The sequence below is a fragment of the Dasypus novemcinctus genome, chromosome 9 (genome assembly GCF_030445035.2).
Source record: "Dasypus novemcinctus isolate mDasNov1 chromosome 9, mDasNov1.1.hap2, whole genome shotgun sequence".
Classification (NCBI taxonomy): Eukaryota; Metazoa; Chordata; class Mammalia; order Cingulata; family Dasypodidae; genus Dasypus; species Dasypus novemcinctus.
Genome location: NC_080681.1, coordinates 80,966,832 through 80,980,925, shown reverse-complemented (window position 1 = coordinate 80,980,925; position 14,094 = coordinate 80,966,832). Strand labels below are relative to the sequence as shown.

General features: G+C 38.4%; 1 protein-coding gene across 9 annotated transcripts in view; it reads left to right on the top strand.

The window, feature by feature from the left end:
- Nucleotides 1–14,094, top strand: part of OSBPL9 (oxysterol binding protein like 9) — a 201,250-nt gene that overhangs the window by 99,950 nt on the left and 87,206 nt on the right. For all 9 annotated transcript variants that reach the window (XM_004476492.5, XM_004476489.5, XM_004476487.5 and 6 more), the window contains one exon: nucleotides 7,610–7,686. In XM_004476492.5, the coding sequence (XP_004476549.1) occupies nucleotides 7,610–7,686 (77 nt within the window). The remainder of the gene's footprint in view (nucleotides 1–7,609; nucleotides 7,687–14,094) is intronic.

Here is a 14,094-nt window from a genome sequence, read left to right as displayed (position 1 = left end):
TCATTCTAGCCTTCCCTCTTTGCTTATTTGTAGTTTTTTTTTCCTTGCAACAGTGAGAAACCTGGTTCTCATCATGACTTACTTGTAGTTACAGAATTGCTCACCTATATAAAATCAGATCTATTAACTGGAATATTGTATTTGTATATAGGTCTTTTTCCATAGTCTTACGTTATTTGGTAAAAAAACTATTTTCCAGTTACTGAGGTTTATTCTTTTCTTTATCCCCCTCAGTGTGGTTATGTTATTCATTTGTAATCAGGCTCATTTGTTACTGTTTGTATTCTCCTTTGCCTCTCCCTCTCCCCCAATTCTGGTTGATTTTAATTAAAAATTTTTAGATGGGGGAGATAAACATCACTAAGAGTCTGAATATATACAAAAAGATATATTCAGAGAAATGCCACTACCTTCCTGTCCCTACTAACTCATTTCTATTCTCTCCTGCTTTCCATATTTTTCTCATCCATGCTTTATAGGTAACCAATACTTTTAGTTTGTAATTTGTCCTTCTAGTATTTCTTTTGCATAAAAAGTAGATACAGGAAAGCAGACATGGCTCAAATGATAGAGCATCAGCCTGCCATATGGAGGGCTGAGGGTTCGATCCCCAGGGCCTCCTGGCTGCACGCAAGGAGTGCCATGCCACGCAGGGGTGCTCCTGCGTAGGGGTGCCTCATGTGCAAGGAGTGCACCCTGCAAGGAGAGCTGCCCCGCGTGAAAAAAGCACAGCCCACCTAGGAGTGACACCGCACACACAGAGAGCTGATGGAGCAAGACGATGCAACAAAAAAGAGACGCAATTTCCCAGTGCCACCTGTTAATGCAAGCAGATGGAGAAGAACACACAGCGAAGGGACACAGAGAACAGACAATGGGGGGAGGGGAAGGGGAGAGAAATAAATAAAATAGATCTTTAAAAAAAAAGTAGATACATGTGTGTTTTCTTATATCTTCTTTCTTACATGAAAGATAGCACAATTTTATCTCTTTTCTTTTTTTAACAGTATATCTTGGAAATCACTGCAAATCATTCCTAATAGATCTTCCTCATCCCTTTTTATAGCTTCATAGTACTTCATGATTTAGTCAACCCTGTCCTATGTATGGGGAGGTTGTTTCCAATATTCTGCAATTAACAAACAATGTTGCAGTGAATAACCTTGTGGAAATATATTTTAAGGTTGAATGTTGATTAACTTTTGCATGTCAAACCAACTGTGTATTCTTGGAATAAACTGAACTTACATAATATATGAACATTTTTATATAGGATTTTTGCATGTTATTTATTTATTTTGGATTTTAAAATATTTTTTGAAAACAGTGTGGGTTTACAGTGAAATCATATAGAAAGAACAGCGTTCCCAGGTGTCCCCACCCCACACACAGTTTTCCCTATTATTAACATTTTGCATTAGTGTGGTACAGTTGATACAGTTGTTAATATTATCATACTTATATTAACTAAAGTCCATACTTTTAGCTTTCACTCTTTGTATTAGTCAGCCAAAGGGGTGCTGATGCAAAGTACCAGAAGTATGTTGGATTTTATAAAAGGTGTTTATTTGGGGTAGAAGCTTACAGTCACAAGGCCCTAAAGAGTCCAACTCAAGGTACCGTAAGAGGTACTTGCCTACCCATAGCCATTTGCCACATGGTGAAGCAAGATGGCGGGTGATGTCTGCAAGGGTTCAGCCTTCCTTCTTCCTCTTAAGGTCGTCCGATGGTCCCAGCTTCTCCTGATCACGGCTATAGGCTGGCATATAAGGCTCGTCTCTCTAGGACTCATTTCCTTCTGGGCTTAGCTGCTCTATTCTCTTCACAAGGTCCACTGTAGACTATCAGGCCCATCACTCTTCCTGGGACCTCTGCCACATCTAATGAGCTGTCTCTCTTACTCTATCATACACGATATGATTGTGCTATAATGAACTAAATATAATGTGTAATCTCATGGAATTATAAGTTGAATATGGGTCACCAGGAAATAGAGTGAGGTTAGAAAATGGAGAGAATGGAAAAGCTTAGGGTTAAATTGTTCAGAATTACTAAAATGAATGTATATTAATCATTGGAAATGAATAGAATGGTGAAAGTACAACATAATGTTTGTAACTAGCAGTGGTATTATAGGATATGACAGTAGTTGAAAGGGAAAGTCTAAGGTCATGTAAATTACTAAAAGGAAAGCTAGAAAATGTAGTATGGTCTGTGTGGCACTGGGGTTCTTAACCTTTTTTGTTCCACAGACCCCTTTGCCTGTCAGGTGAAAACCATAGACCCCTTCGCAGAATGTAGTAGCAGATAGTTTTATGACACTCAACATCAGAATGTCTTTAAATTAAATTTTAGGATTATTTAAAATTACGTTTTACACTTAACCCATGATTTTAATACCTGATAACCTAACACAGTTCAACATCTATTCGAACAGTCATTTTCAGGGAACATTTAGAAATTTGAGTTTTCCCACAGTGTCAAAAAACCATCGCTGCTGTCCTTACCAGCCTTTTGTTTTTTTCTTAAAGATTTATTTATTTATCCCCTTCCCCCCATTGTCTGCTCTCTGTGTTCATTTGCTGTACTTTCTTCTGTGTCTGTCTTCTCTTTAGGCAGCACCGGGAACTGATGCTGGGACCCTCCAGAGTGCGAGAGAGGTTCTCAAATCTCTTGAATCACCTTAGCTCCCTGGTCTGTCGAGTCTCTTATTGTCTTTCCTCTGTGTCTCTTTTTGTTGTCTTATCTTACTGTGCCAGCTCTCTGCTTGGCCCAGCTTGCCACATGGGCAGCCCACTGCACGGGCTGGCACTCCATGTGGGCCTGCTCTCCACTCTGGCCAGCTCAGGGGGCCAGCTTGCCTTCACCAGGAGGCCCCAGGAATTGAACCCTGGACCTCCCATATGGCAGATAGGAGCCCAGTTGCTTGAGCCACATCATCTTCCCCTTACCAGCCTTTTTGCAGGCACCTATCCACTGCACTCAGAACACACTACACCAAAATAAAAATCATAGTAAGTCCACACAGTACTATGTATTATTTAATAAGTATTATCATACCCACACTAACACATCCCCACAAGAATAGTGTTTTTAAATGCATGAAATAAAATTACAAGGAAATCTGTTAGATATATTGAAATACAGTTAAAAAAATTTAAAAAACATATGATAAAATACTGTACATATGGGCTTCTTTCTTAACACATTAAATAATCCTATACATCAAAAATATAGGAAAGTTAAAGTTAAATTTTATTTTTATAAAACATGTCAGCCTCTTCTGTCACTTTTGCCGAACCTATGGTTGGTGCTGGGATTGGTGTATACTCAGGAGACTTGAATCTCTGTACTGGTCATATGCCAGCTGGGCCCTGAGCCTCAGCAGAGTGGTGACTCCTACTCTCTGGTTCAGTGGACGTACCCAGGTCAGCTAACAGGGAAGTGAAGATGGTCAACCACCACACCAGGGAATCAAGAGTGCCTATAACTGCAAGCAGGAGAATCGCATCCATCAGCCTTGTGGGACCTAAGCCCCCTCTCAATTTAGAGGTGGAGTGGACATCACCATCCCAGGGTCCACAGAATGGAGGAATAAAATATGGATTAGAGTGGACTTACTGGTATTCTACTATAGTACTGTTGTGACTCTAGCAATGAAGAAATTGTATCATCGATACGGAGACAGTGGCCATAGTAGTTGCTGAGGGCAGGGAGAGGGAAGAAGAGATGTGATATGGGGGCATTTTCAGGACTTGGAATTGTCCTAAATTAAATTGCAGGAACAGATGCTGGACATTATATATCCTGCCATAACCCACTGAATGGTACTGGGAGAGAGTGTAAACTACAATGTAAACTATAATCCATGAGATGCAGCAGCTCTCCAAAATGTATTCACCAAATGCAATGAATGTGCCACAGTGATGAAACAGGTTATTGATGTGTGAGGAGTGGGGGGTGGGAATGGAGTATATGGGAACCTCTTATATATATATATATATTTTTAAAAGATTTATTTATTTAATTAATTCCCTCCCCTGGTTCTCTGGTCTGTTCTCTGTGTCTATTTGCTGCGTCTTGTTTCTTTGTCCGCTTCTGTTGTTGTCAGCAGGACGGGAAGTGTGGGCGGCGCCATTCCTGGGCAGGCTGCACTTTCTTTCACGCTGGGCGGCTCTCCTTACAGGGTGCACTCCTTGCGTGTGGGGTTCCCCTACGCGGGGGACACTCCTGCGTGGCGCGGCACTCCTTGCGCGCATCAGCACTGCACATGGACCAGCTCCACACGTGTCAAGGAGGCCCGGGCTTTGAACCGCAGACCTCCCATGTGGTAGACGGACGCCCTAACCACTGGGCCAAGTCCGTTTCCCTCTTATATTTTTTAATGTAACATTTTTGTGATCTATGTATTTTAAAAAAAAAGACAAAAAATAAAAACAAAACATAGTATGCAGACTGTTATTGTATATCTTGAATAAGAACATTAAACTGTGATGTAGTATTTGACAAGGCAACACATATATCATGTTGAACATCTAATGAGTTGATGTTTTTCAGTTCAAGCTCATGGACCCCCTTACATCTTTCCGTGGATCTCTAGTTAAGGACCCCTGGTATAGCATATTAAAACCTCAGGTGGAATATGAATATGGGTAAAATTGCCTATAGAAGACTGCTTTCTTTGAAACTGAACAAATGTATATTAATGTTACAAGATATAATATCAGACGAGAAAATACTTTATGCTAAATGAAAGAAATCAGACATAATATATATTGTATGATTCCTTTGTATAAAATGTAACTATAAATCAATTTATAGAGATGAAATTAGATTAGTGGTTATGTAGGACTGGGGAAGATAAAGGGATTGAGAGGTGACTGCTAAGAGGTGTAGAGTTTTTCTTTTTGCAGTAATAAAATTGTTCTAAAATTTTCTGTGGTGATGAATGCACAACACTGTGATTATACTAAAAGCTGATTATATACTTTGGATAGATTGTATGGTATGTGAATATATCTTAATAAAACTGCTGTAAAAGGAAGGGAGGGAGTGAGGAAGGAAGGAGAAAGAAGGAAGGCAGAGAGGAAGGGAGGGAAAAAGAAAAGAAAGAACAAACAGCAGGGGAAACATAGAATGAGAGGTGATGCATTTTTGTTTGTTTGGTTTTAATTTATTGAACTAGTGAAAATGCTCTCATAATGATTGAAGTGATAAATGCATAACTGTGATTATGCCACATACCATTTGGATGGATTGTATACTTTATTAATATGTATGAATAAAATCATGTTGTTTAAAAAATAAGCTGTAAAATTACACAAAAAAACAAAATAAAACCCTCACAAGATGATGACATTATTATTTTATTCAGTCTGTATTCATTCCATTTTACCTACATCCTTATCATATTTCTTTAATAGACTTTATTATTTAAAGTAGTTTTAGTTTTATAGAAAAATTTCACAGAAGAAAGTACTGTTCCCATATCCCCGCCCCTGCCCCATACACAGAGTTTTCCCTATTATAAATGTTTTGCATTAGTGTGGTATATTTTTTAATACTGATGAACCAATATTATTGTAATTATTAACTCCAGCACATAGTTTATTTATGTTCTATGTTTTTTTCTTGTGGTAACATATGCACAACATAAAATTTCCTGTTTTAACCATTTTCATGTATACAATTCAGTGGTATTAAGTACAGCCACAATATTGTGCTATCATCTTTATTACCAAAACTTTTCAGTTACCCCAAACAGAAACTTGGTACCCATTAAACCTTAACTACCTATTCCCCACCACACCCCTATCCCTGGTAAGCTGTAATTTGCTTTCTGTCTTTATGAATTTGTGTTTTATAGTTAATTCCTATAAATCAGATCGTACAGGATTTGGCCTTTTGAGCCTGGCATATTTCAGTGAACATGTCTTCAAGGTTTATCCATTTTGTAACGTCTGTCAGCATTTTCTTTATTCTTTCCTGCTTCAATGACTTCCATCAAACATTATTTTTTTAAACCTTTAGAATACCCTTTAGAATTTTCTTTAATGAGGTCTGCTGGTGACAAATTCTCTGTTTTGTCTGAAAGTGACTTTATTTCATCCTAATTCCTAAAGGATACTTTTCTTTGAATTTAGATTGGCAGTTAGTTTCTTTTAGCCATTGTTTCCTTTGAGGCCTTAGCTCAAATTAATTATGCTTCTTTGAAAGTAAAATCCCCCAGACACACAATTTTTAGGATACTCCCTTTATCATTGGTTTGCAGTAATTTTTGCTGTTATGTGCCTAATTGTGAATGTCTTTGATTTATCCTTCTTAGAATAGCTAGGGCTTGTGAAAGCTCTTGGTTAATCGTTCCAATTCATTTCGGAAAATTCTTAGTCAGATATTGTTACTATTCTATCCTCTCTCTTATTTCTTCTGGTATTCTAATCACATGCATGTTATACCCTCGCTCCTTTTCTCTCTGTTGTTTACCCTCTCTTTGTTATTACTTTCCATCCATTTGATTTGTCTTTCATTCTGATGAGTTTCATGTGACCAATTCAACTCTTGTTAAATTGAATCTAATCTGCTATTAAACACATTTATTGAGTTCTTACTTTTGCTGTTTGTATTTTTCTATTTTAAATTTATATTTGATGTTTTAAAAATCTGTGTCATTTAAAAAACAGTTTCTAAGTCTCTGCTAAACATTTCAGTCTTATTTTATTACGTATACTCCAGATTTGTTAATTCAAATATCTGGAGCCCCTGTTGCTGTGTTTCGATTGTCTTTTGGTTCTCATTTATGTGTGGTCTTGTTTCCTTGTGTACTTGGATGTCTTTGATTATATGCTGGACTCTGTATTTGGAAAATTGTTTATTTCCAAAGCAGTAATTCAGCTTGAATGATGTTACTTTCCTACAGAAAAGATTTTCACTTGCTAGGTGCCTGGGGTCACTAACACTCTGGGATTGTTCTCATCATTTTTGGGCATCAAGATTTTTATGGGCTACCCATATGACTCAAAACTGAGGAATTTAAAAAATTCTGCTTCATCCTTAAGCTTTAGCCCTTTGGGATTCCAGTCCAAGCAAAATCAAAATATGGCCTATTTGCCAGGGCCCCCACTGTTGGGTGAAAGCAGGTCTCAAAGTTTTGTCCTGACAAGTCTTTTAAGTGTATTGCCCAGCCTACAGCTTCTCTCTTGGAATTTATAATGCCTTCAGGAGAAAAGCTGATCCAAAGAGTAGGCTTATTTATCTCTTAGGTTTTCATTTTCTTCCAGATCTTGGTGTGGTAATTCTTTACTACCTTGTTGGTCTCTGATGCCTTCAACAGGGTTTCTTGTGAAAATAATTTGTACAGCCTTTCTAGTTTTCTTGGGGGAGGGTACATGCTGAAGACAATTATTCTTAGTCATAAATTGTTAGAAGAAAATTGCCAATCCTTTTTTGTTAGCTTGGCATATGAGAACCTCCTATATTTTTTAATGTAACATTTTGTGTGATCTATGTATCTTTTAAAAATATATAAAAAAATATATTTTAAAAATTTTTATTCAAACGTTAGGCTCTACTGTATAAATTAAGGTTTTGATTTTATAATCTTTTATTTCAGCTCGTGATGCTGATGAGCGAGAGAAGTGGATCCATGCCTTAGAAGAGACAATTCTTCGACATACTCTCCAGCTTCAAGTAAGAGCCTTAACATAGCTTCTGGATAGTTCATTAGTTTTTTGTGTGTTTGTTTCCTGTTTTAAAAATAGCTGTGAAATGATCTAATGAGAACTTTACATTTCTGAATTGCTTATTTGTGCCTTTAGAGTCTTTTATGCTATATAGTAAAGTTGTGGTCATTTTTTCTGTTATGTTCCCTGGAGGATAAAATACTGATATTAATCTAGGAATGAGGAATCTAGGAATGAGGATAGTGCAAGGCTATGTTGAAAGTGAACTGTTATATTAAAATGTGCCGGATTCATTTTTTAAAATTTAGTATCTATACTTGTTTATTGACATAGCTGAATTATATGATTATGAATGGTAATAGACAAGTGCTGGCAAGTTGACCTAATTTTTTTGTTATAGTGTTTGGCTGTTGCCATATGTTTAATTTAGCACTCTTTGGGATGAAAGCGAAAGATAACTCAATCTGAACTGGCTTAAAGCACATTCTGGTTTAAGTGTGGTTTGCTGCAGGCATTTAAATGATGTTATGAGGACCCAGATTCCCAATCTCTATTTCTAGGTTTCAGTTTCTCTGGGTTGGCTTTATTTTCAGATAGGCTTTCCCCTTGTGGTAGCAAGATGGTTGCAGCAATTCCATCCTTACTTTGTAGGAGCTCAAAGTCCTTAGAGGCTATTCTTACTGGACCTTAATAGGACTGATAGAATTAGTGCTGATCACCTTTGCTTGAGTCATTTGCCCAATCCTGATCAATCACAATTTGAGGCCTGGGTCATATGCTCTACCCCTGGAGCTAGGATGTTCACCAGAAACATGTTGCAGATATGTATGTGGTTTCCCCCTACTCCCCCATTTTCCGAGGCAAAATTAGAATGGGGAAAGAAGATGCTGGGTAACAAAAACAACAAATGTCTACTATACAATATTGAAGGCACTTATCTGTTTATTTTCCTCTGTGAGAGCTTGTATTTGTGATATATAGATTTTCTTTTGATTATTTTGATTTAGAGGATTGAACTGTAGAAAACTGATGTTTTATAACCTTTTCTCTCTACTTATCTTTGTCCTGTGCTAGAAATTGGCTTGATTAGACATGATGATGTAGGGCATCCCAGGTCCTACAAGACGGTGAGCCCCCCATCCCTTTGAAAATATTCTAGAGGAGCTTTAAAAACTTTATTTCAGGATGTGGTTATAAAGGGACTGTGAAGAAATGAATATGGAGTTCAACTAAGAGATCTATAACTTCTCTATGAGTTTATTTTTTAAAAACAACTTTATAATTTCTTTAGGTTTCTGTTTTATTTAGGCAATTTTGTAAATGTCTATAGCATCATTTCAGGAAATTTGTGATCCAGAAAACAGAGAAATGTTTTAATAAACATAGTAGAATTGAAGTCTCTCTATCATGTAGACTCAGCCAATTCCTTTAGACATTTCTGCGCGTATACCCCTACATAAACCTACTAGTGTCATGTTGCTTACTTGCTTTCCTTTGAACATGTCTTTTCATTTCTGGCATCAGTATTCTTGTTCATGATGTTCTTTTCCTTTGAAATACCATTTGTCTCTACTCCTCCTTTGCATACTGTCCCTTTTCTTCAAAGCCTAGTTCAAACTGACCTGTGGAGCCTTCCTTACTGACTTCTCCCTACTTCCCATTTCATTCCAAATCAGGTTGATCTCTTTCCTTTTAATGCCTTATTGGTTGAACAATTTACTCAACCCACACCATATTCTTCTTTTCAAGTATGTATAACTCCTACCTTTCAGGTTTAGGATGCAAACTCCTTAAGGTCAGGTTCCTAGCTAATCCAATTCTGGAATTTATGAACTTTTGCTAAGAACAGAGTTTGTTTGTTTGTTTATTTTTTTTGGAGGTTCCCAGGGCTTGAACCTGGGACCTCGGACATGGGAAGCAGGCACTTGACCACTGAGCTACATCTGCTCCTCAAGAAGAGTTTAAATGTCTTTGGGAATAATAATAAGAAAAAGACACTTTGAGATTTCTTAGTTGCTGCAGAACTTTGATATTTTAAAATACGTATAATATAAGAGTTCTTTATATTTTTTCCTAAACTTAATGCATGGAGAGGGTAAGACATTTGGAAATATGGAATTAAATGTTAATTTGGAGAAATTAAAGATTCTGTTCCTGGAGGTAGTGAAGTATGGTGAAAACCTTAACTTTGAAGTCAGAATGTCTAGGTTTATATCCAAGTGCCACCACTTACATTTAAACCTTGACATTGAACTTATTCTAAGTTTCAGAGTCCTCATCTATAAAATGCCTATTTCATAGGGTTGTTTCAACGATTTAATGAGTTAAATGCAAACTACTTAAAACAATGACTAGTTATAGTAAGAACTCAATAAATATTAGCTGTCATTACTAATACAACAACTACTCCTACCATTCCCAATCCCAGAGCCTGACATTCAAATAGTGGTCCGCGATTCAAACTCCGGGCCTCCTTGACCCGTGTGGAGCTGGCTCATGCACAGTGCTGATGCGCGCAAGGAGTGCCATGCCACACAGGGGTGTCCCCCGTGTGGCACCCCCACGTTCAAGGAGTGTGCCCTGTAAAGGAGAGCCACCCAGCATGAAAGAAAGTGCAGCCTGCCCAGGAATGGTGCCGCACACATGGAGAGCTGATACAACAAGATGACACAACAAAAAGAAATGCAGATTCCCGGGCCGCCAACAAAAGAAGCAGACAAAGAAGAAGACACAGCAGATAGACACAGAGAACAGACAACTGGGGTGGGGAAAAAGGGGAGAGAAATAAATAAATAAATAAATCTTTTTAAAAAAAAATAGTGTTCAATACCTATTTGAAAAAACAATTAAAAACAACAGCTGGGGGGGTACTGGGTTCCTGGCCGGGGGTGGGGGCTCTGTCGTGGTCCCTAGGGGAGCAGTGGCAGTCCCCCAAGTACAACAGCAAGGACCAGAAAGGAATGAGGATCCAACAGTGACCCCCTGATACTAATGACTATGCTTGTGAGCCTGTACACCTGAAATAAGAACAAGGCCTAGAGCAGCACTGTGCCTTAGGTTTCCCTCCTGACAGCTTCTGTGTTACTCAAATGTGGCCAGTCTCAAAGCCAAACTCAGCATGTAAATGCACTGCCTTCCCCCCAGCGTGGGACATGACACACAGGGATGAGCCTCCCTGGCACCGAGGGATCACTACCAAGTACCAGCTGATGACATAACTAGAAAATGACCTTGAATTAAAGGTTCAACGCGGACCAGCAGAATATCCCTGTCTACGTCTAATAACAGGAGTTAAAAATGCTGTTTGACCTAAATTAAGGGGGAAATGGAAAGGACAAATGAGTTTATATGGCTATGAGTCTCTAAAAAAGAGCCTGGAGGTTGTCAGACGGATTGCCCTTATGCACACCTGAGCAGAGTCCCAGAGACAGATAAAGTAGATACAACCCCAGGTATTGGTTCTTTTGAGGGCTAAAGAGACCCACAGGTTCTATGGTCATGGCAGATGGAGTTCACTGCCATGTCAGTTGGCCCTTCTTTGGAGCTGATGTTTCCGCGTGATGGAGCTGGACTCAGATGTGATCTCTTTTCACAAGCCTTTCATGCTACTTTACTGGAATTGTATTTGGTGCTGGGGTTTAAGATATATCTAGGGGGATATTCTAGGGGAATCTCTGGACTGACAATATGATAGCCAGGCCCTGAGCCTCAACAGATTTCAGCTCCTACTCTCTAATTTACTGGACTTACCCTCAGCTAACATGGAGTTGAAGAATGTCAACCACCACACCATTGAGCTAGAGTGCTTACAACTGAAAGCAGGAGAATTGCATCCAGTATCCATGTGGAATCTAAGCTCCCTCTTGACATAGATGTGGAATGGACACAACCAAGCCAAGGTCCACAGGAAGGAGAAATACAGTAAGGATTAGAGTGGACTTAATGATATTCTATTCATGAACTATTGTGGTAATAATCGAGAAAATGTGGCATTGGTGTGAAAAAGTGGCTTATGGTGGCTCCTGGGGGCGGGGAAAGGGAGGAAGAGATGAGATGTGGAGGCATTTTTGGGACTTGGAGTTGTCCTGAGTGGTGCTGCAGGGACAATTGCCGGACATTGTATGTCCTCCCATGGCCCACTGGATGGAACGTGGGAGAGTGTGGGCTATGGTGTGGACCATAGGGTGCAGCGATGCCCAGAGATGTACTCACCAGATGCAGTGGATGTGTCATGATGATGGGGGAGAGTGTTACTGTGGGGGGAGTGGTGGGGGTGGGGGAGGTGGGGGGGGGGTGAATGGGGACCTCGTATTTTTTTAATGTAATATTTTTTAAAAAAAAATGAATGAATAAAATAAAATAAATACCTATTTGAAAAATAATTGAAGGAATTTATGAACAAATAGATGGTGTATAGATTATTTTTTCACTTCTGATTATTATGATGTACAATATATTATCATTAGACACGATGGGGTGTGTATTGCTGGAACTCTGTCCCAAATGGTTGTGCAAGAGGAAATTCACTGAAAGTAACAAATCTACTTTTAAAATCTACCCAAATACCCATTATTATGCTATGTTCTTTTCTTTTATTATTTGGATTTCTTACAAAAACTCTTATAAAATATGTATTTTTGTTCCAGTGTATAGGTGAGGAATCTTTTACTACTTACTACTGTTTCCCAGTCTAACACTTGACCAATATTTACATGTCTGTTTTTCATTGAACTTAATCTCTACTTTAGCCATTAAAGTATGCTGCCTTGGCTTTGTCATTACTAAGAGATGCACTGCCTCCAGAATATTGAATTAAAAAGTGTTTTTTCTTTGGGTATGGACTATAGTAGCTCAGTGGTTGAGCTCCTGCCTCCCACATATAAGGTCCTGCATTCAATCCCCGGTACCTTCTGAGGTAGGGGTTGTTTTCTGTTTGACTACAGTTGTTTTGCCTTCATTTTCTTCCACCACCTTACTTTTGAATTTTTTCTTTTCTTTTTTTTGGTCTTGTGCTCTACTTCTCCAATTCCCTGGCCATTAGTACCTTTCTAGTTTTGCTTATCTCATTCCCCAGCATAAGCCTGCTTTTTCAACAATGATTTGCTATCACCCCTTAGAAATTCTTATCCCTGGACATTTTGTACTGTGTACAATTCTGGTCTTTATCCCCAGAGCACCCACTGTTTAGTTTCCTCCACTTCTAGCAGTGTTCAAGGTCACAAAACAGCCTTCCTGTATCTGTCACAATTTTAATTTTGTGTAACCTAAAGGTCTTCTTATTGACTTCTTGTTTTCCCACTGAGTCCACAATGAAATTTTTTTGTTAGTACCCAGTATCTAATTACAGAGTTTGCACTCTTCTTCACAAAAAAAGGAATCTCTTCTTCTTCAACATTTCTTAGTGACTTCACCTCTATTTTCCTCCTCTGCTTCTCATATTTCAGAGAAAAATATTCTACTTTTCCAATGGTTAACAGTGCACCCATTCTCTTGCTTCCCATGCTCATACTTAACATTTTCCTTTGCAATTGTGATTTGCTCCTTTTCCATCTAATAATGCACACCATTTTCATGGATTCGGCAGAGGACTCTCTTATTTTTTTCCTCATCTTTGTATCTCTTTTTCAATATGCAGCTTTAGCCCTTTTGATCCTTTTGATCTCATATACAGCTTGGAGTCTTTCCTCCCCAAACCCATCTCTTGTGATATTTCAATTTCTGTTAATGGCAACGCTATTCTCTGAGCTATTGAGGTTTTAAATGAGAGTACTTTTAGATAATAACTTCTAACATACCAGGCTGAGGGCTCTTGGTTATAGAATCACCTACATTCTACCCTCACTTTGTCTATCTTTACAACTACCCTAGTTCAGGTTTTTGTTACCTCTTGCCAGCTCTATTTCTGGTGCCTTTCCCATAATAATCTTGAATTTATTCTCTTCTTTATCCTGTAAGTGACAACCAGAATTAATAATATATATTTTTAAGGAGGTACTGGGGATTGAACCCAGAGCCTTGTACATCAGGTGCTCCACTCACCATAACTGATGATCTTAAAATATCTGTAATTGTGATTTTCTTGCTTTTCTGCTAAAATACCTTTAATGAGTTACACTTGTCTGTAGGATGAAGTAAAATTTTGGGGGGATTTAGGGTCTCTTTGATTTGACCCCAAGGTACTTTTCCATCACCTTTTCCTACATAAACCTGATGTTCCATATAGAAACCTTCCTGGTTCCATGCCTTTACTCATCCTGCTCTCCCCAAATATTCATCACTCCCAATCTTTTAAATTTGTCTCTCAGATTCTTTCCCATCATTCAAGATCCAGTGCACGTATTACCTCTTCATTCCTACCTTTTCTTATCACTACTATATAAGGGAGTCTTTTTCTTACTTAACCTTTGCTGTAATT